At 45.7% G+C, this 22,849-nt stretch overlaps 1 protein-coding gene across 10 annotated transcripts in view; it reads left to right on the top strand.

Annotated features, from left to right (window-relative positions):
• Positions 1-5,930: 5,930 nt before the first annotated feature.
• Positions 5,931-22,849, top strand: part of EPHA5 (EPH receptor A5) — a 218,596-nt gene continuing 201,677 nt past the window's right edge. For all 10 annotated transcript variants that reach the window (XM_086747310.1, XM_086747306.1, XM_086747313.1 and 7 more), the window contains exon 1: positions 5,931-6,175. In XM_086747310.1, coding sequence (XP_086603436.1) covers positions 6,049-6,175 — 127 coding nt within the window. In that variant the 5' untranslated portion in view covers positions 5,931-6,048. The remainder of the gene's footprint in view (positions 6,176-22,849) is intronic.

The raw sequence follows: 22,849 nt of genomic DNA, 5'->3' as shown, positions 1-22,849 counted from the left end.
TCACATGAGACAGTCTGTCCCAGAAAGCTGGCACTGATTCTACCTTGTCACTCTGTTGTTTAAAAATTACTTAACAAAACATATGCCAAAAAAATATTTATACTTGCTGAAGAACTTCTCTGAGTAGACACTGGAGTTTTGCAAGCTAAGTGTTTCTGAACACAAGGGGTACCTAAAGGCACAATTTGCACACTGCAAAGGAAGGAGAGAAATAAATATGCTCCTGCATTTCAAAACCAGTTGCAATTAGCTGATGGAAAGTACTCAAAGACTATAGCTGTGATCCAGATGCCATCTCACAAGAAAATAAACGAATATGTTGGCAACAGAAATTGCTAAGCATTTGAGAGTATTTGAGATATGAAGTGACTGACAATGATGTGATTTACTTAGGAAACCATAAGGGGCAGGTTGAAACAGAGAAGTCAGTATCAAACAGCTATGCTCATAGGAGTGAAGTGAGATGAAATGGATTTGCTTTCTTCAAACAAGAGGAGAATAGACACAGTTGGCCTCAGTGTGGAATAATAGGGCAGTAGCTCGAGTTAACAAAACTGGTCTGCCTATAATAAAAAAAATTCAGGGTAGCCACCCAGACTGTCCTTAGAAATTAAAGAAGGTATTATTGACCTTATGAAACATAGTTTGGAAAGGAACTGAGTTCTGAACTGTATGCAGGAGATTAATGTACTTCATTATTAAATGATATGTTAATATAGTGATTTTTATCATCGTATCCATTATTGTGTTTATACCTTGAAAAAAATGTGCATTTAATGAGTGGAGTGCTGAATGTGAACCCTCGAACTACAGTAATGTCCACACAGTGTAGATCCTGATCCAAAATGACATGCTGGAAAAGGAAAACTGAGAATGAAAAGCAAATGGATGCTCTAATAGCTTTTGTGCTTGATTCAGGTCTGCCATACACCTTCTGTGTGACCTTGAGTAAGTTGCTCAAGGGCTAGGTTTTCACAAAGCACTCTGATACTTGCAAATGTACCCAAGTCACTTGCCTGAACGTCTGCAGCATCTGCTAAAGCTCATGACTGAATGTCTTGAGGAGATAAGCCAGTTCTTCTTAGTATCTGCTGATTCTTATTCTGATACAATAATAAGATAATTTCATTAATATTTTAAGAACATTGCCCCTAATCTAGAGAAGCCATAATCAATTCAGTAATTTTTATCTGGATCTTTAACGTCGCGTTTACTTTTGTCTGTCTGTGCAGGAGTAGTAATGCTCCTCTTCCTCACAGGGATGAGTTAGGAAGACAGATTCAAGAGCGTCACATGTTGAGCTATTGCAGTTAGTGGATGCATATGAATAGCTTACAATAAGAAATGTGGAAGTGAGTCCATTATTAAATTTATACAGGGCTAACAATGTAATCAAATTAGCCTTTGCACTTTCTCCTGTGCTCCATTTTCTGCATTAGAAAATCTCCATAAAACTCTACAAAGCCATTTCATTTATTCCCTTTAATGCTCTCCTCTGGTGTGATGCAAAGAAACACCTCATTACTTGCTAAGTAGTGGGTGGGCTGCAAGTACTGCCAGCTGTATCTGCTGCTGCTCTTGGTGCTCACAAGTGTGTACTTCCACATCTGACCTGGATTATTTTGCTGATCAGTCTAATCCAGACTGGCATGTGAAGTGATATACCCTGAGCCTCGTGGGCCAGGGACCATTCTTTTGTGTGCAGGTGGACAGTGGGCTTTTAACACCTGGGATCTGGCTCCACTACAGGGCAGTGAGCGAGGGGAGCAGTGACACAGCATTTGCAAATGGGAGAGTGTGCTGCTAGGTCAAGGGCCTTTGGAAGAACTGTTATCAGGACCGAGGCCTGGTGATGAAGTGCTCCAAAATAAAATGCCAGGCTGAAATGTCATGCTTTCTCTAAGCCTTTTCTGACTGAAATAAATATTCACATTTTTTTTCCCATGGATTTTCATGGCTTTGGATTGCATTTCAGGCTGTAAATGAAGTGAGCAGACCTTTTCCTATGTGCATAGTTGTCAGTAGGTCCTGTGTTTTTTGGGGGTGGCAAAAGACAAATCAGTGCAGATGCCATATATGTGGCTGGGTTGTGAAGTTGCCCAGGCAATGCTTTATTTACCACTTGTTCATTTCTCTTCACACAAATACCAGTTCGTTGGTTAAAGTCTTTCTCCGCACTGAAGTATGAAAATTTCAGCAGTGCCCAAAGGGCACCATCACTGATACACCTCGTCTGGCCAAGGGGTGGCCCACCTGGACTTGATGTTTAACATTTTCTGTTCCCACTGGCTCTTGGTAGAGATTTTTCTGTTGCCCACTGGGGCTCTAATGATTGCTTTCCGCAGTCCTACACAGGCTGCTGGGGTGTTCGTCAAACACAGACATTTTGTATTAAAATTGCAGTTGCATTCATGGTACAAATCAAATATATCTACTATGCAAAGCTGCTTAGCTGCTCCCAGATTGCTTTGCTTTTAATATGCATTTCATTTTTGAATAGAAGGTAATTCTTCTGTTTCAAAGGGCTTGTGGGGAAAAAACAAAAACTAATTACAAAATTTCATGAGGGTATTCCTTAAAGGTGTCATCTTCTCTGACTCTTTTGAAAGAAAAGAACTTTTGAATGGAAAATGGAAATGCTTATATGCCTAACTAATTAAACAGTTGCATTATAGTGGGGCTTCTATTCCATTAATGCAACAAAGACAGGGCTTTAGTGGGACTGTTTACAGTCAAATTTAAAATACGAAATTGAATCTTTTCTCAGATGGTGGCCTTATTGAATACGGAGCTGCGATAAGCATCATGCCCTTACACTTCAGTAAAGGATAATGATGCAGGGAATTGATTTGGCTGGCAGTTTTTGGTTCCTGAAATAATCTGAAGGATAGACTCATTTATTGTTCAAGTGTATCCTGTTGATGACAGGATAAACAGCACACTAACAAAATAACTGGCAATGCCGAACTAGAAGCCAATCAGAACACAGAAATTATATGAAGGGAACTACATACATAGGAGAAACTAAATTAAACTTGGAAAAATTAGCTTTTGCATATGTAAGTGAAGTAATCTGAAATGAACTAATTCAAAAGACGTCTGGTTTAATACATAGTTTAAAATATGTGTAATAGCTGACAGCAAATTAGATACAAGTTGGCAAGTTACATGGGACAAAGCTGTAATTTCAGTTTCAACACTACAAGCAAAAACATTTCAGAGATAGCTGTATATTATCACTTTAGTATGGTTACACTTCTGGGCAAACTGTTATGAGGGAGATGCTGGGAAAACTGGAGGGAGTTTGAAGTATAACAGTATTACTAACACTCTATAGGAGTAACTTATGAGAAAAAGATGTAAAGGATGAAATACAGACCTTAACTAAGCGATTATTAAGAGGGAATACTGATTGCATAGGGGGAAAGGCATAAACATAAGGGGCAGAAATGAATTAAAGAGATGCAGAAAGAAAAAATTTGAAACTATCAGAAAATACTGGGTGGATATGGGGAGAAATGGCATGAGCTTGAAATGGTTTAGGTTCCTAAATAGTTTGTGACCCACACCTTGTGATTTTTACAGTGAACTTACTCAAAGCAATAAAAGAAAGATACACTCTTTGGTGGGAGAAAGGAAGGGATCCCATCAGATTGTCCAGCTTCTCTCTGATTACCCATCAAGGCTACTGGGAATGCTGCAGCACTTTTTGCTAAAATTTCTGCCCTCTCTTAAAGAGGCCACTGAGTGTACTAGTGGGGCAAAAGGCAAGAGAGAATTGCCTGCTGCAGCTTACCAATAAGATTGGTGGCAAAACCAGGAGGAGGGTTCTAGAAGACTGAAGCCCCCACCAAATAGGATCCACTAAGCAGTGCACTAAGCTGCAATACCCTCCATTTAGGGATAAGGCAATAACCTCTTTCTAAGGCTGTATTTAGTTTTTTTATCAGTACTTAATGATGTCCTGGGAGATGAGGATAGGACACTCTTCCTGTGCCACAGCCAGGGTGGAGAACAAAACAAACGTCTTGGAATAAAAGCTGTTTTCCTGCAGGAAAAAAAAGGCAGTTAGGATAAAACCTAGAGTATGGTGGCTATTCGTAAATAGCTTATGAATCATACGAAGCTCATCTCAGTGTTACGTAGAAAATTAAGATGTCACTAACACATCATCTGAAATGCCTCTAAATTATAAGCCTGGCAGTCCAAACAGCAGTTAATGACTGCCAAATAGCAGCTGAAAATCAGGAGCAAACAGTAGTTTAACACAAGATTATGATGAGACTTGTCTAGCTACAGCAGTTGTGCCCCTCAGCCAGCACATGCTCCCATCCAGCTTGGCGTTTTACTTGTTCTTCGCCATCTGATCCTTTTTACTAGCAAGGTGCTGCTTCTGATGACACTTTCCTGTATTGCCTTGATTTCTGGGTGGCAAAACTTACTGCTGCTTCTACAGATGGCAGATCCCTAGAAATGAGTATACCACATGGTGCTACTCCTGTCCTAAATCTGATGCAGGGCTAGGGTCAGATGTTTTCAGCAGTGATTCGCCCCAGATGAGGATCTGGCCATGTAGCTTTATGCAGGGCTGGTCTGATGGCAAGCCTTAGCGCCTTTTGAACTACAGCCTAGTAGGATATTTGAATAGCAAAGATCTGGGGCACCGATGTAAACAGATGCATGCCATGCTTTTCATTTGGCTGACAACTTCACTGATGTACCTCATCTTGTAAATCAAAGGCCCTTCCTTGTCCTCCTGGTAGCAGTAAAAATGTTGAATAGCTTGAGGTAGAAAATCCTCTTGCAAAAGGAGCAAACACTTTTAAAAATAATATGCATGCACAGATCAGGACTATGTTTATATTTTGGCAGTAGCTAAGGTTTGCATATAGTGCAGGGGCCCAGAGAAAAACATTGTCCAGCTACTTAAGAATAAAAAATGAGCAACAGCAGCGTAGAGAGCTGTGTTATCGGCAGTTCAGTGGTTGAAAACTACTTGTCCTCTGAAAACTGACTTTGGGGATTTTGTTATTTTAATTGCCACTTGTTTCGAGCTCTGGTCCTGAGCCCTGCTGACTGGAGGGAGAGCCTTTTGTAGGTGGTCAGCCTTCAGTTACTGCTTTTATAACATAAACAAACAGGCCAAAATCTTGGCAGTGGAGTGAAATAGAGGAGGCAGCAGCAGCTGAGAAGAGTTTTGGTCAGCCTTGACTTGCTGCTTGTGAACGTGCAAGGCTGGCTTTTTGTCTTTATGGGCTTATCTGGAGGCAGCCTCCTCAGGAGAGTAACTGATGTGGGTGAATAAGCCTCCATGAATTAATTTTTCATACTTCTGGGTTTTGGGTTTGTTTTTTTTTTTTTAGGAATATAGTGAAAACTAGAACAATGAGGAGTAAAGAAACCTCAGTGAAAACTTTACAAATCTAGTTGTCAGCGCTTGGATTCAAAGCTGTGGTCTGGTGGTGTCCTGAGGTAAAAGACACCTGAAAACCATCTTTCTATTCACCCCATTGCAGAGTGTCTGGCATTTTTGGCTTTCCTGGCCGGGAATGAGCTTTCCTCTCAAGCTTGCCCGCCCTGTGAAGCTGTGGCTTCCCCAGCTCTGTGGGCCGAGGGGGCGTGGGGGATAGCTTTTCGCTCCGTGACCCGTGGCGGCTGCGGGGAGCGCTGGGGCTCCCCGTGACCTCCCAGCGGGTTCCTCGGGGACAGCGTGGCTCTGCCGGGGGAGGGTTCCCCTCGGAGCGGCCGTTTTATGTGCAGTCCCCGCTGCGGCCCAAGACGCCGTGAGGCGCGGCGGGCACCAAGCCCCGCAGCGGATGGCGGCACCGAGCGACGACGATGGCGGGTCCGCCCCGTCGGGGGCGTCTCCGCGGCGGCGCTGGGCCGCCTTCTCCGTCCCCGCCCCCTGGCTCCCCAGTCGCGCCGGCGGCTGGACGGGGAGCGGAGCCGAGCCGCGCCGCCAGCCCGCCCGCCCAGCCTGTCCCGATCCGAGCGGACAGCGCCAGGGGAGAGCCGCCTCCACCACCCCATGCGTTGAGGGGTGGCGGGATGGGGCCGCGGGGCCGTGGCGGCTGGGTCGGCCATGCCGAGGCGCCGGCTCCCGGTTGGACGTGCCTCCTGCCGTTGCTGTTGTGCGCCGCGTTCCGGAGCCTGCGGGCCAGCCCCGGCAGCGAGGGTGAGCGGGAACGGGGCGGCCGGGCCGTCGGGGCAGCGCCCGTCGAGGCAGGAGGCTGCCGGGCGCCGCACCTCTTTGGGCTTGTCTGACTTGGGTTTTGGAGGAGGAGAGCTCTGCCCGCGGGAAGGCGGATGCCGCGCCGGGGGATGCGGGCAGCTCTGGCCGGTGGGGCTGGGGGTCCCGGATAGGGAGAGGGGAGGCAGCGCTGCCTCAGGGCACGGGCAGGCTTGCGCGGGTGGGAGTGCACGGATGCCTTGTCACGGGCGCATTTTGCGGTGTTTGGGGTTTTTTTTTTTGGTTTTTTTTTTTTTCTTTTGGGGGGGGGCGGGGGCCGGTGCGCGGGGGTGGCGTATTGCATGGGTGCCTTTGCACGGGGCCAGGGGGGTCTTGCGGGAACGGGGCCGGCCGGAGCCCGAGGAGCCCCGCAAGCGCTGGCCGCAGTGCGCTTACTTCGTGCCTTAAAATACATCTGTGGAAAGGAGGGGGAGCCGCGGAGGTACCGGTATTTAACTCGCAACGCTGCAGAGTGCGGCCCCTGGGGACTGATTTTATTATTATTTTTTTTTTTAATACGTTTAATCTCTGCGAGGCCTCTAGCCAAAAACATGTGTCCAGGCTTCATGTCTAGCAGGGTACTTCCAGGCGTTTGAAAACCGGACTGTTTGTTTTGTTTTGTTTTGTTTTCCTTTATACGTGGTGTGGGCACTACTTGAGGCTTTTTATTATTATTTTTGGATCCGTACGCAGGCTGTAATGTGAAAGCAATGGGTGGAGAAGTTTGGCATCTGATGGCAATGCCGGCTTCTCATAGCAGGCTGGTTTCGTGATGCACCGTGGTTATCTGTGAAACTCCTTTGGAGGGAGGAGGTACGTAGGGGTTGGTGAAGGAAAACCGTACTACAATTTCAAAGATGTGGCCTGAGGTAACCAGCTATCTGTAATTGATCTTGGAGAGGGAAAATAACGTGAATCGCAGTTTTCTTTAAAAGGATGGGAGTGGGGGGGGAGTGCAGAGGAAGGGGAAAATGCTGTTCCTCTGTATGTGAAGATATCAAATGTTCAGGAAATGCATTGGTTTGGGGATGGTGAAAACGGCTTTGCCTTGGTGACATAGCAGTGGGCCCGATCCTACCATCCCTGCGCAGTTTGGCATGATTTCACCCGTGGGAGCGATGCCAGGCAGGCAGCATGGTTGCTTCCTGATGGCTCTCCCTGTTCATTGGTGGCCTGTCTCTGAGGAGACACACCGTCCGGCACCCCCTGGTCTGCCCTCCTGCTTTTCCCAAGAGCTGGGCAGATGCTCTGAGCCCTGTCTTGGTCATCCTTGGCAGTTCTTGGGAAATTTGGAGAGTGCTCATGGAGTTAACAGGACCATTCGCCAAGTAAAGAGGTGCCTCTGTGAGAACAGGTGGTTGCAGAATGGGACTTTCACACAATAGGAATCAGTACTGGAAAGAACTGATGAAGCTGCCTAGCAAACGGGTCTAATGTCGTCTTTATAGGGAGGTTTGCAGGGGAATATTACAGTAATGCTTAGCAGCGTGAGTGCTTGCTTTGGGGTCTCTCTCCCTCTACTTTTCCGATTACTGCTCTCTAATTCTTGCCTCTTCGGTAAATGCAAAGCTAAAAGACTGCTGGGGGTGGGTGTGTGTGTGTCTGACTCTGGACCTGAACTTGTTCAATAACTGCTGTCCTTTACTACTAGGAGATGTATTTGTAAACAAGCATTATTTGACAAGTGCTTCTCACAGCATGTCCCCATTGCCAATTACTGCTGAACAGCTCCGCTTCTGGGAATGGCTTGCCCTGCAGTACGCGAAGCCTAACGCATGAGAAACCTCAAAGGCTGAAGTCTACCTGCCTAGCTGTATGCCGCTGGCTCTTGTCACCATCTCGGGTTTGAAAAGTTCAGTTTGGCTGCTTCTGGGCTCTGATGAGAAAGATCCTCCCCTTGTTGTCATATTCAGCTGGTCAGGAACTTTACTTTTGCTCGGATGGAGGTAGCCATCTTAGACCTACGAATAATATTTTCAAAAGTTGGTGGCAGTGGCTTTCTGGGTTATGTTTTTTGTTATCCTTCATCCTACTCACCATGGTTAAACAGCCAGCCGATACCCGGTGCCATGTAGGTGTGTAATGTGTACATAGTCATAGAATCATAGAATGGTTAGAGTTGGAAGGGACCTTCAAAGGCCATCCAGTCCAATCCCCCTGCAAGGAGCAGGGACGTCCCCGACTAGATCAGGTTGCTCAGAGCCTCATCCAGCCTGGCCTTGAACGTTTCCAGGAATGGGGCTTCCACCACCTCTCCAGTCGCATAGAGGATGTCAATTTCTCATAATTACTTTTTTCTTTAACCTGTCATCAAGGTTTTTTTTTGTTTCTCTAATAGTGATTTAGAGTGACTTCATAGGATAATATATATGCAGTTAACAATTCACAGTGCATGATTTTTTACCCTCTAGTGGAGGGGCACTTAGGGGAAAATGATTTAAAAACCTAGGTTAAGGTTTGGTTTGGAGGAAAAAAAAAAGTAAATTCAGTGTTTGCATTCCTTAACATGGAAATAGCTTTTTGCAAGGTCAGCCGAGTTTCAGAAGCTCCTGCCATTTTTATGGGGAGGTATCAAGTGCCCAGCCTATATCATAAACCTGGTCACTTTCATAGATATCTCCAGTTATGAACTGAAGGATATACATTGGGAAAACTGAACTAAATTTTTCCCAGATTTTCCTATAATAGGGAAGTAAACCAGATTTTTATTTCAATCACCTTTTCTCAGTTTATATACTAAAAGCAAAACATGTAGTGAAGGATGAAGGCTCAATGCTATTTCATGCATTTTTTCAAGTATCTTCTAGTTGGAGATGTCCCTGCTCCTTGCAGGGAGGTTGGACTAGATGATCTTCCAGCCCAAACCATTCAATGATTCTAAGTATTGTTTAGCCATTATCTTTAACTCTTTAGCAGAGTTCATTGATTAGACCCAGAGGTTTCCTTCTTCCCTGTGACTATTTTTACAAATTCAGAAATTAGTCACAAAGAAAATATTCCAAAGAGTACACTGAAAGTATTACATAATTTTGAAGTGCTGATATTTCAGAAGTACATTATTACTTTAAAATGTATTCCCTTTGATAATAGTATGCGGGAGGCATCCCTGCAGTAGGCGACTGGGCTTCCTGCACCTCCTTCAATTAAAAAATGCATGTGTTTCAAATCTTTCTGTTGTAAGTACTAGGGTTTGGGAAGTGGTTTATATAAATTATATATGTAAAACACAGAATGAACAAAGGAATTGTTTAAAGACCTCCCCTCCACTTAAACTCCATGGTTTGTTACACATCGCCTGTGGATTTGGGTTGGTTTGCAAATCCTGTTTGGACATCACCTAGATGACCTTAAAAAAATGGAGTAGGTTACATCTGATTGCTTGTAACAAAGTAACTCCATAACACACTTGCATAGTTGTCATTAAATACAAAGTTGTCATTAAATAAATATTTCATTTTAGGGTTTTTCAGCAAAAGTACATGCTGATGAGACAGTGCTGTAGCAACAAAGTATATTGTTAAGCAAATCAAAAGAAATACAGTTTGAAATAATCATATTGACTTAAATAGATAAAGGTGAGAGAGACAAAATGACTTCTTGTAATGTGTTGCATTGGGTTTAAGACCATAAGGATATTCTGTAGTTACAAACTCCTGCATTTGTTCCTCTTCCTCTTAATTCTTACAGGGTTTTTTGAAGCTCGCTATATCTTAATGTATAATTTTTAATTTGAATGAATGAACAAATGAGTACAATTAAAGGGGTGGGTCTAGTGTAGGCAAAAACAAAGGAAGGTTGTAATTTGCAGATTATTCATGCCAGAGCCTGGAATGAGCCTACCTGTTCTCAGTGTATTGACTTGTATGTGTGTTGTTTCATACCAACATATAATTTCTGTGTCATGGCACATGGGATAAATGCATATTTAGGTATAACATCACAATATTTATCTTTAATCAGTGAATGAAATCTTTTTCAATGAGACTTTTTTTTTGTGTGTATTTAGTAGAAGCAGGTGTGCAAATAGTCTTAATTGTCATAGCAGTGTACTCTAATGCTTTGGGTAAAAAATACACACTTATTAGGTTGCTCTTAGTAGCTTGGCTTCTTATGTCATTCATTCACACAGCTGTTGCATTTTGTGTAATTCTTTAGGTATTAAGTACTGCTAGTACGCATACACCTTGTATATGCAGGAGGGGTAAGTTTGAACACATTTCAATCTGCTCACAGTGCTTTGTAAGGACGCTTTGAGGAGGTATGTATCTTAATTTCATAGAATAGTTCCCTGTGTACTTTCCATGATAGCAGAGCATAGTCGCGGTGCCCTGTGTTTATTTTACTCACAGGAGTAATTACCATTAACTTTTAAATTTACTGCGGTGGAATTACTGGTATGAGAAAGGACAGCTCATGTCTAATGGTCTTTTTGGGATCAATCTGATGTGTGATGTATGGCTTTTCAAGAGGTTTAGAATGACTCAATCATGGCTTTAAAATAGCAACTACTATCCTTTTGACAGTAAAACAACATTTGAAATGCAGCACTTTTAGAATACATGACTAAAAGCATTGCTGCCTAGTGACAAATGTTTTTAAAAGAAGGGAAATAAACAATAGCAAAGATTGACTCCAAGGTAGTATCTGTTTCCTTTTGAAGCTTATCTTAAAAATTGCAATAAATAATGGAAAGTAGATAAACTGCCTTAAACAGAACTGCTGACAGAGCATCTGCTTACAGTATCATAAATGTTGACACCATAATTTGATGTATAAAGCAGGTATTTGCACATCAATTTACAGATGGGTAAACTGGCAGGTACCATGGGAGAAAGGGAAGAGTTAGTGGGTTTGTCTGACAGCTTCTTCCCTCTCCACTGTTAACTCTCCCAGGGTTACCTAACTTTTTAGCTCAAGTATACAGTCCATCTCCATGTCTGCCATGCTCTGTCTGTTAAATAAGAAAATAAAAGCTCACCTGTAAATAAATGTTTATTATTTGCACTAAAGTACAAAGTGTTTTGCAGCAGGCTCGAGGGTGGGCAGGGGGAGAGGGGGCAGGGGGAAGGCGGGAGCAGGATTTTGTAAAATCTGGCAGAAATTGCAAAGCCAGGACAGTTATTATGTGGTGCCTTGTTCTCTGATCTCGCCAGTTTTACGCTTTATTGTTGAGGATTTCTGTGCTGCTTCTGCAGGAATCCTTGTTGCCAGCACATGCTGAGCAAGTGTCAAGCCCTTGGACCGGGAAAGTCTAGCTAAGATTGCTCAGCTGAGCAGTGGTGTTGGACCCTGTTGGCTTTAGGCTGTTGAACAGAACTGGGGCTATTAGACTCCCCCACCCCCACCCTGTCTTTCTGACTTGGAGCTGCATTTTTAGTGGTCCATTCCTTTAAGTGTGCAGGTGTGTATATTCTTGAATAGAGATGAGCTTCAGACATTGCTCACAGATGTCAAGGAAGTGAGACCCTGGCCCCCCCCCCCCCCCCAAAAAAAAAAACCAAAAAAAAACCAAAAAACCAAACTTTTTTGCCAGTTTTAAAAAATATTCTCACTTCCTCTTTAGGAAATAAATCTAAGCCTGTATGTGGTTCAAGGGCAAAGTGAGATGTAAAAAAAACAAATGCACACAGATTGGTCACTTTGTAGAAGCACTGAATTTCTTAGTAAGTGCTCACTTCTATGGAGGAAAGAGTATTTAGTGCAACTCTTCAGCAGATACTCAGCCTACTATCTACTAAAAAGGTTTTTATAAAAAAAAATAAAATCTTGTACTTATAGTAAAACATCTAAACTCAGAATTGAAATATCTGTCAAAAGTGCATCTTTTTCACTGACTGTAAGTGCTAGTGAGAGATGGGGACTCACTTCAGCCAGGATAGACTTGAGCTAGGTATTTTTCTTTACTCTAAGAATGTTGCAGATATACTGTGCTAATGATTGCATTGGAATTAACTTTTTTTTTTTGGTAACTTGCTCTTTGCTAAACCAATTTTCTTTGATATCTGCTGTAAAAATGCTGCATATTTTACAGGTAGTAGAAACTCCTTTTTTCCATTGGAAATATGTTCTTATGATGTCCCTTGTTTTTGGCGCAGGCGGAACAGAGAGATGGATTGCCCTCTGTGTTCACATCGTGCCTATCCCTCAATGTGATCTGTGACTGACTGGACATCAAGGTGATAGGTTTTGCTGCACTGAAAGCATTTGCGGCCCCAGTTCCTTTCACAGCCAGCTGTATTGGCAAACTGGAGGACTGATCTTCAGTAGCTTAGGTCTTTCTAGGGATTTGTTACCCTACTAGTTGTCTCTTTGACCTATTATATCTTTCACAGTCTCAGTTTTGGTATTTGCTATGGCTTTGGTCAGCGCAGTATCTGAGCCTCTGTGAAGGTTTAATGTGCTTATCCTCTTGGAGGTAAAAAGCAATTATCCCTGTCTTGAGAGGGAGCAGTCAGGAGGAGATGCAAGCACCACAATTCACAGCACTTGACTCCTAGGGGCATGGGAGGTGACGGGTGGCTATCTGCAGAGCTCCAGTGGCACGTTGCCTGCTGTGGACAGAGGTGCGGGGACCTGCAGGCTGCTGTGGACTCTGTATATGAGCACAGCCTCCCTGCTTCTACTATGCAAAGAGGACTAAAGATGTTTTGGGCTAGAAGAATTGCCACGGGAGCATTTGGCACATGCTGTGGCTATCTCACTGGGGATGTCAGTGGTGGGAAGCGCTGTCCTTTTCTCTCTCTCTTCCCTGGTATTTCAGTTGTGCAGGAGGTATGTTAGGAGGACTTTGACCAGGTAGAGCTGCCCAGGTGACCACTAGCTGGAAGGATGAGAGATGCCTCCTGAAGAAGGTGATGTAGCAGGTACTATCACTGCAGGTCAGGGAATGTCAACATAGAATCATAGAATGGTTAGAGTTGGAAGGGACCTTCAAAGGTCATCTAGTCCAACCCCCCTGCAAGGAGCAGGGACATCCCTGACTAGATCAGGTTGCTCAGAGCCTCATCCAGCCTGGCCTTGAACGTTCCCAGGGATGGGGCTTCCACCACCTCTCTGGGCAACCTCTTCCAGTGTTCTACAACTCGCATTGTAAAAAAAATTTTTCCTAATATCCAATCTAAATCTACCCCTCTCTATTTTAAAACCATTACCCCTTGTCCTATCGCAACAGGCCCTACTAAACAGCCCCTCCCCATCTTTCTTGTAGGCCCCCCTGAGGTACTGGAAGACCGCTACCAGGTCTCCCTGGAGCCTCCTCTTCTCCAGGCTGAACAGCCCCAACTCTTTCACCCTGTCCTCTTAGGAGAGGTGCTCCAGCCCTCTGATCATCTTCGTGGCCCTCCTCTGGACCTTCTCCAATTGGTCCATGTCCTTCTCATATTGGGGGCTCCAGAACTGGACACAGTACTCCAGGTGGGGTCTCACCAGGGCAGAGTAGAGGGGCAGAATCACCTCCCTCGACCTGCTGGCCACGCTTCTCTTGATGCAGCCCAGGATGCGGTTGGCCTTCTGGGCCGCAAGGGCGCATTGCCTGCTCATGTTGAGCTTCTCATCCACCAGCACTCCCAAGTCCTTCTCCTCAGGGCTGCTCTCAATCCATTCCCTGCCCAGCCTGAATTTGTGCCTGGGATTGCCACAACCCAGGTGCAGGACCTTGCACTTGGCCTGGTTGAACTTCATGAGGTTGGCATGGGTCCACCTCTCCAGCCTGTCAAGGTCCCTCTGGATGGCATCCCTCCCTTCCAGCATGTTGACGGCACCACACAACTTTGTGTCATTGGCAAACTTGCTGAGGGTGCACTCTATCCCACTGTCCATGTTGCCGACAAAAATGTTGAACAGGGCCGGGCCCAACAAGGACCCCTGAGGGACACCACTCGTGACCGGTCTCCACATGGACATTGAGCCGTTGACCACCACTCTCTGAGTGCGGCCATCCAGCCAACTCCTTATCCACCGAGTGGTCTGTCCATCAAACCCATGTCTCTCTAGTTTAGAGAGAAGGATGTTGTGCGGGACAGTGTCAAAAGCTGTGCACAAGTCCAGGTAGATGATATCCGTTGCTCGTCCCTTGTCCACCAGTGCTGTTACCCCGTCATAGAAGGCCACCAAATTGGTCAGGCACAGTCTGCCCTTGGTCAAGCCATGTTGGCTGTCACCAACCACCTCCTTGCTCTCCATCTGCCTTAGCATGGCTTCCAGGAGGATCTGCTCCATGACCTTGCCAGGCACAGAGGTGAGGCTGACCAGCCTGTAGTTGCCCGGGTCTTCCTTATTCCCCTTTTTAAAAATTGGGGTTATGTTCCCTCTCTTCCAGTCATCGGGGACGTCACCAGACCTCCACGACTTCTCAAATATGATGGCCAGTGGCTTGGCAACTTCATCCGCCAGTTCCCTCAGGACCCGCGGATGGATCTCATCAGGTCCCATGGACTTGTGCACCTTTAAGTTCCTCAGGTGATCCTGAACCTGCTCTTCGAGTACAGTGGGCAGTTCTTCATCCTTGCAGTCCCTGTTTGCGCCTTCTACAGCTTGGGTGGCAGGACAAGAGCCCTTATTGGTGAAGACTGAGGGAAAAGAAGTCATTGAGTACCTCAGCCTTCTCCATGTCCCGGGTAACCAGGACACTGGTTTCCTTCCGGAGGGGGCCTACATTCTCCTTGGACTTTCTTTTGTCCCCTACATACCTATAGAAGCTTTTCTTGTTGCTTTTTATATCCCTGGCCAGATTCAGTTCCGTCAGGGCTTTAGCCTTCCTCACCCGATCCCTGGCCACTCGCGCAGCCTCTTTGTAATCCTCCCAGGCTAGCTGTCTCCATTTCCACCCTCTATAGGCTTTCCTCTTCACTTTCAGTTGGTGCAGGAGCTCCTTGCTCATCCACGCGGGCCTCCTGGCCTTTTTGCCTGACTTGTTCTTCGTCAGGATGCACCTCAGCTGAGCCTGGAGGAGGTGCTCCTCGAATGTGGACCAACTTTCCTGGGCCCCTCTTCCCTCCAGGGCCGCCTCCCATGGCACTTGGCCCATCACATCCCTGAAGAGGCTGAAGTCCACCTTCTTCAAGTCTAGGGCTGAGAACTTCCCATGTAATTTCCTCGCTGCCCTGTGGATTTTGAACTCCACCGTCTCATGGTCGCTGCAGCCAAGGCTGTCCTTGAGTTTCACATCCCCCACCAGTCCCTCCCTGTTGGTGAGCACAAGTTCGAGCATGGCACCCCTCCTTGTCAGCTCCTCTGTCGCCTGCAGGAGGAAGTTGTCATCCATGCATTCCAGGAACCTCCTGGACTGCCTGTGCCCTGAGGTGTTGTCTCTCCAACAGATGTCAGGGTGGTTCAAGTCCCCCACGAGGACCAGGGCCTGTGACTGTGAGGCTGCTCCTATCTGGCTATAGAGTGCCTCATCTGCTCTGTCCTCCTGGCCAGGCGGCGTGTAACAGACCCCCACCGTGACGTCCCCTGTCCGTCCCCATCCTCTAATCTTGACCCATAAGCTCTCTGTCAGCTCCTCCTCCATCCCCAGGCGGAGCTCCACACACTCCAGCCGGTTGCTGACGTAGAGAGCGACACCCCCTCCTCATCTCCCCTTCCTGTCCTTTCTAAAAAGCCTATACCCTCCATGTTGATGCTCCAGTTGTACAAGTTATCCCACCACGTCTCATAGCCCTGCTCTAGTGCATGCATCTCCAGCTCTTCCTGTTTATTCCCCATGCTGCGTGCATTGGTATAGAGACACTTCAGCTAGGCCCCGAGCAAAGCCGACTTGCTGGCTGGAGCTACAGGGGTGCTATTGGACCGCAATTTAAGTTCATGTACATGAACTGGTCTGGCAGCCACGAGGGACAAGGTGACTCCTACCCCTCACAAGATCCTGAGCATCAGCAGGGGGTCAGCTGGTGTGTTCCTGAGCAAACTGTGCCTTGTGGGGAGTGCATGGAGAGAAACCAGTCCTCCACATAAGTTGAGAGTTTCTAGGTTTAGATGGCTGTGTAGCCCATATTGAGTCTGTAGGAGAGGGGTTAGGACCCTGGACTTGCAGGCTTTCATGCCAGCTCCTTCATTTTGGTATAGGGGGCAGTAAAGTGCCTTGCCAAGGTATTAACTCCTGGGTTCTCTAATCTGGATCACTTAATCTTTGAAAGAGGTCACAATAACCAGTTTGAACTTTGTAATTCTCTGAGGTGACAGAGAAACACCTGCAAGGAAATTAATTATTTAGCATCAATAATGTGCATTTCATTATGATTCTGGGTGGACTGGTATAATTTTTTAAAACTGTTTTGCATGTCCCAAACTAGTGAAACTACTTGGCGAAACTATCTGCATACTTACCTTTTGTTCTGGTTTTGTTTAGTGAGGGGGGGCCTAAGGTGGTAGCTTCTGTAGAAAACTGCTAGAAGCTGCTCCCCTTTGTTCAGTGGACTCGGCCGGGCCTAGGGTGGACTAAGGCCAAGCCAATTGGTAGCAGAATGTCCCATGATAACGTATTTAAGGGGAAAACAGAAAAAAAAAAAAAAGGGAGAAAATGTGAAGCAGCTGAGCGGGGGCACAGAGGGGGAGGCGCGAGCCTCATGGGCCTTGCAGGCCTCACCCTCTGGCCTCCCGCCGGGCAGCCGACTGGGCCCAACTCGGCCCAGCCCCGCTGCAAGAAGTGGAGAGGAGATGAGAAGTGAATAAGATGTAAAAAGGATCCTGAGAGGCGTCTGCCAGCCTGTTATGAGGAACGGCTGCAGAGGCCAAGGTCAGTGAAGGAGGGGGAGGAGTGATGTGGCTCCTGGCCAAGATTCCCCTGCAGCCTGTGGTGATAACTGTGGTGGAGCAAGTTGTCCCCCTGCAGCCCATGGAGGTCCACAGAGGAGCAGAGATTCACCTGCAGCCCATGGAGGACCCCATGCTGGAGCAGGTGGAGGCCTGAAGTAGGCTGTGGCCCATGGAGGGCCCGCTGGGACAGCTGTTCTGGAGGGACTGCACCCCATGGAAGAGATGACCCACCCCAACTGCTGTAGCAGTTTCATGAAGGACTTTGGCCCGTGGGAGGGACCCCACGATCGAGCAGAAGAGGAATGTGAGGAGTTCTTCCCCCGATGATGACGCGGTGGCGTAAAACAACACGTGATAAACTGACTGCGACCCCCATTCCCTCTTCATCCTTGTGCCACTTGGGAGGGGAAGATAGTAGAGATAATGTTAAGCCCAGGAAGAGGGAGGGGTGGGGTTATCTTATTCCCTGTCTCATTCTCCTGCTAGTTTTAGAAATAAATGAATAGTTTTCCCCAAGTCGAGTCTGTTTTGCCCGTGACAGTAATTTTAAGGATTTTCTCCCTGTCCTTATCTCAAACCTTGAGCCTTTTTTCTTATATCGTCTCCCCCTATTCTCTTGGAGGGTGGGGGGAGTGAGAGAGAGACTGCGTAGTCTGGTCCTGATCAGGGCTGAACTAGGACACCTTTGTAAGTTAATTTATCCAAAACTCCATTTATTTTGGTTTATCCATCTTTGCTTTACTAATGTTCACATGCAGTTTCTTCCTAAAATGCATTGGCAATGTGCTGTTCCCACTAGCAACCTCCACCTTCTTCCCTCAACAGAAATAGAAGGGATAAACTGTTAACATCCCTGAAAAGCCAATAGATCATCTTAAATGTTTTTTTTTTTTTTTTTTCGCTCCTGAATGCTATCTAAGCATTATGTCAGTTCCTTTTTTTTTTTTCTACTTGAGTGAACTTAGTGGCAGCACAGTAGTCGTTATTGCCAACAGGAAGGCTTTATTGGTGTTGGACAGTAAGGTCCTGCGAGTCCACTGGTAGTGAAAGCTGACAGCCTTGACAGCTCTGGATGTGTCTGTGCCAAACTTCTTTCTTTTTGTTGAGTTTAGCTATATACATAATAGAATTTGTCCATGTATTATAGGATACCTTTTAGGAACAGAGACCATACTGCTTTTAGTTGGTGATGCCCTAATTTAGGGAAGAAGGTGAGATTTCATCCCAGCATTGCCAGCAGGTGTTTTGATTGCACTAGGAAGCTGTTAGGATTTTAGGGCTTGACTTTATGTGAGTGCTTAATAAGGTGCTTGCTTTAAGTAGGGTCTTGAAAAACTGACGGCCTCCTTCAACCATTTGCAGATGATACCCTGGGTCTGCAGTCAGCACCGGTATTTTGTTTCTCCACGCAGGCTGGTTGTCAGGTTGCTGGTTGCAGATGCTAGTTGTATCTTGCTGTGCCTGCTGGAAAAAAAATGCAGCCAACCTGAAGAACTTTGTCAAAGGGCAATATCACAACCCTTGTAAACAGTTTGTTCAAACAAATTATTGACATAATGCAGAAATTACTGGGTAAGATTCTCTGGCTGATCTTATGATTGCAGTTGTCCATCTGGCCTTAAAAACCTATGAATCTGTAATGCAGATTGTAGTATTAAAAGGGAATCATGAGAAAACCTAGAGCATAATGAAGCCAATGTAATAAAATATAAATCTGCAGTTAATATTAGTTTGCAAGTTCATTAAGTAGTGTATATTTTCTTCCTCCAGTGGGCTATAAATAATAGGTACTGCTGAAGCTTGCACTCTGCTGTAGCTGGTTTCCACTGATGGAAATGTTTCTGAGGTTCTTGCCTGTGTGTGTTTTGTCCCAGTTCAGTGTACCTAATTAATACAAAACATCTGCTCCCCGATTAGTTTGATTTCTTTCAAGAGTTTATTTTTTTATCTGTTTTTTGCTTTCTTGGATAATTTTTGACTGTTAACTTGTTGAAGTGCCTTGGATTTATACTTTTTTTGAATACATACTTGGCACAACAGGGAAAACAGTTGGAAAATGAATGGCAACAATACTGCAATAAAACCAGCAAAGACTGATGAAGCAGGAAAACTTTGACTCGTAATGATGAAGAGTCCTCTGCTGTCAGTGTGTCTTGGTAGTGCTGTGAACTCCAGGAGTAAGGATGAGGAAGTATGCAGTGTAAAGAGAAACCAGCTCTGTTAATGATGTCTTTGGCAGCTATACCCCCTGCCTTGGGAAAGAGGAGGAGAGAAGAGGCGTGAAGTTTAGCAGAGAGCCTGTGATGCTGTTCAGGAGACCTCCCAATGAAGGTTTGGTACAAAGCACTGCTATCGCATCTTGTCGTGCACCTTGACTCCCATCCAGCAGAGCATTTTACCTCATGCTTAATTAGCAGTGTGTGAGCATTCCCATGAGAGATTTCTCACAAGTATTTTAAATGCAGTTGCTCCCACAAGCTATGAGTGTTGGATCAGAGCTGGAGCTACCTTAATGTAGCTCTGACCTTTCCATGGGTGCTACATCCTGTGGAGTGCTGTGCAAAGTGGGCCAGGAGCTGCAGGAGGATGTAGGGGAGTTCAGATTCAGGTTACTCAAAACAATGTTCACATTCCTGTTCAATTCATAACAAATGTATTAAAGCAGAATTTTGCTTCAGTTTTTTAAAACAAAACATTTTGATTCAAAAGAGTTGCAGTCAACAGCTAAATGTCCAAGCGGAGGCTGGTGATGAGTAGCATTCCTCAGAGGTCAGTATTGGGACTGGCACTGTTCAGCTTCTTTGTTGGAGACATGAACAGTGGAATAGAGTGCACCCTCAGCAAGTTCACCAACGACACCAAGCTGTGTGGTGCGGTCAACACACCTGAGGGACGGGATGCCATCCAGAGGCACCTTGACTGGCTTGAGAGGTGGGCCTGTGCAAACCTCATGAAGTTCAACCAGGCCAAGTGCAAGGTCCTGCATATGCGTCGGGGCAATCCCAAGCACAGATACAGGCTGGGCAGAGACTGGAACGAGAGCAGCCCTGAGGAGAAGGACTTGAGTGTCAACACAAGCCATCAATGTGCGCTTGCAACACAGAAAGCCAGCCGCATCCTGGGCTGCATCAAAAGAAGCGTGGCCAGCAGGTCAAGGGAGGTGATTCTGCCCCTCTACTCTGCTCTGGTGAGACCCCACCTGGAGTACTGCATCCAGCTCTGGAGCCCCCAACATAAGAAATACATAGTTCAGTTGGAGTGAGTCCAGAGGAGGGCCACGAATATAAGAGGGCTGGAGCACCTCTCCTATGAGAACAAGCTGAGAGAGTTGGTACTGGACAAGAGAAGGCTCCGGGGAGACCTTATAGTGGTCTTCTAGTACCTAAAAGGGGCTTATAAGAAAGATGAGCACAAACTTTCTACCAGAGCCTGTAGCAAGAGGACAAGGGGTAATGGTTTTAAACTAGAAGACGGTAGATTTAGGGCCAGGCTGGATGGGGCTTTGAGCAACCTGATGTAGTTGAAGATGTCCCTGCTCCTTGCAGGGGGCTTGGACTAGATGACCTTTAAAGATCCCTTCCAATCCAAAGTATTCTATGATTCTGAACATTATTGTTTTAAAATATGCTACTTCAGAAATCATGTGGTGTTTTGAAATATCTATGCAGGCTTTAAGGAAGGCTTCTTTACTCCTGTTTGTTTTATGATGGAAACTGTAGTTACAGGGTATTGATTCAGTCAAAGAGGATGTTCCTTTCCTCCTGCTTCAGGTGTGTTTCAGTGAAATAAAAGAAAAGATTCTTTTGACTTTACAGCTTCCTGGCATAAACTCCATCCGCTTTTGCTATCCTGACCATTTTGCCTGTTCCAGAGCGATTTTTCAGAAGAAACTTTGGTAGAGCGTGCCCTGTGGTAAGCCTTAGCTTGCAAATGGTGCTGCTGAAGAGCAAGACTGCTCTGGAGTAAAAGGATTTATTGGAAATCAAGCTCAAAGACCATGGCAACCCAGAAGAGTTCAGTCTTTTGTCTGCCTGCAGAGACTTTGCCCCAGTGTGAGCAATGAAGGTTCTTCTGGAAGATCCTTAGATGTTGAAATGGCTGGAGGACGTGTGGCTAGTAGGACCAGAAGTGCTAAATGTTTTAGCCTCTTGGCGGGGGATTTTTTTTTGTTTCTTTGGTTTTTTTTTTTATATTTTGTTTTGGTTTTGTTTGTTTGGGTTTTTTTCCAATTTGAAATTGGAGTGAAGAAAATGAGGCTGCTTCAGCTAATTCTGCTCCAGACCAGAGCCAGACAAGCCGTCTTGCTTCAGTGGTGTGACCAAAAAAATCCATGGAATGATGGCTTCTACTTCAGGCATTGTACCATCATGACACACCTGTCTTGCTTTTGCCTGGGCAAAGTAGTGCTGCCACATGGCACTGTTTTAGGTGGCTGTGTCAGATGGGGCACTCTGCTGTGTGGGCAACACTGTTGGTTTAAGTCAACAGTGAATGCCATCAGCTCTGGCATTTCTTGTGCTTTCTTCCAGCCACAATCCCTGTGTAGCCATAGTGAAGCTGCTAAATGTCAGATGTTTGAATGTGACAGGGACATTTGACTGAAAAAACATATCCAGTCTCCCTGTCAGAGATTCCTGAATGAAAAAAAAACCACTATTAATTCACCAGCTGGAGTTCAGGACAAAGGTTGAGATCACTTCTGGTTTTATTCTAACTTGATTGCTCACCCATAGTAACTAGCCTGTCTAAGAAGTGTATGCAGATTCCCTGGGCTATTATTCTGTTCTAAAAAAGAAAAAAAAAAAAAAGGCAAAAAAAAAGAAGGCTGTGGTATGACTTTTAACTTAATCATCATTTATCCTACCCTGAAGGCATGGAAGTTAATGATGATATAGATCTGTGTGTTTTCATGTTCCTCTTGACTGAGCATTAGAAATAATTAAGGCTTGTGGGATGGATTCACTGATATTAGAGATGAGCATTTTTGAATGTTTGTATGTGCCTCTTCCAAGCTTGCTGGCAAAGATACAGGTGCAAAGGGTGTGCTTATGGCCTCTGAGGTTTCTTGCTTGCTTGTTGAGACAAAGCTAGCTGGTGATGAGGAGGAAGGAAGTGGGAATAAATGCATTCTGTTATTTTGGAGGCTTCTGAGATTATGGGCCAAGCAGAGTTGCTAATGACTTCTGGAGAGACTTCTTCAGTGGGGTAACCTCTCCTGCATCCCAAGGGCTACTGAGTATAGCTCTGGGTTATGCTCATGGATCATCTACAGCATTGGGGCTGGTCCAGGAGTCCCAAGCTGTACAGAAGCTGGCACTAGACCTCCCAAAGTATGGAAGCCTTAAGCACCATAGTTGGAGGTTGTCGTAGTTCAGCCCTGATCGGGACCAGACTACGCAGTCTCTCTCTCACTCCCCCCACCCTCCAAGAGAACAGGGGGAGATGATATAAGAAAAAAGGCTCAAGGTTTGAGTTGAGGACAGGGAGAAAATCCTTAAAGTTACCTTTACGGGCAAAACAGACTCGACTTGGGGAAAAGAAAACTATTCATTTATTTCTAAAACTAGCAGGAGAATGAGACAGGGATCAAGATCACCACCCTGTGCCCGGGAAGAGGGAGGGGAGGGGGGAGGTTAAGAGGGAATGGGTGTTGTGGTCAGTTCATCACACGTTGTTTCACACTGCCACTTCGTTGTCGGGGGAAGAACTCCTCACATTCCTCTTCTGCTCGATCGTGGGGTCCCTCCCATGGGCCACAGTCCTTCGTGAAACTGCTACAGCAGTTGGGGTGGGTCATCTCTTCCATGGGGTGCACTCCCTCCAGAACAGCTGTCCCAGCGGGCCCTCCATGGGCCACAGCCTACT

Source organism: Chlamydotis macqueenii, chromosome 4, assembly GCF_036417535.1.
Source record: "Chlamydotis macqueenii isolate bChlMac1 chromosome 4, bChlMac1.mat, whole genome shotgun sequence".
NCBI classification, from domain to species: Eukaryota; Metazoa; Chordata; class Aves; order Otidiformes; family Otididae; genus Chlamydotis; species Chlamydotis macqueenii.
Note: the sequence above shows the minus strand (reverse complement) of the source record. Positions and strands in the feature narration are given on the sequence as shown.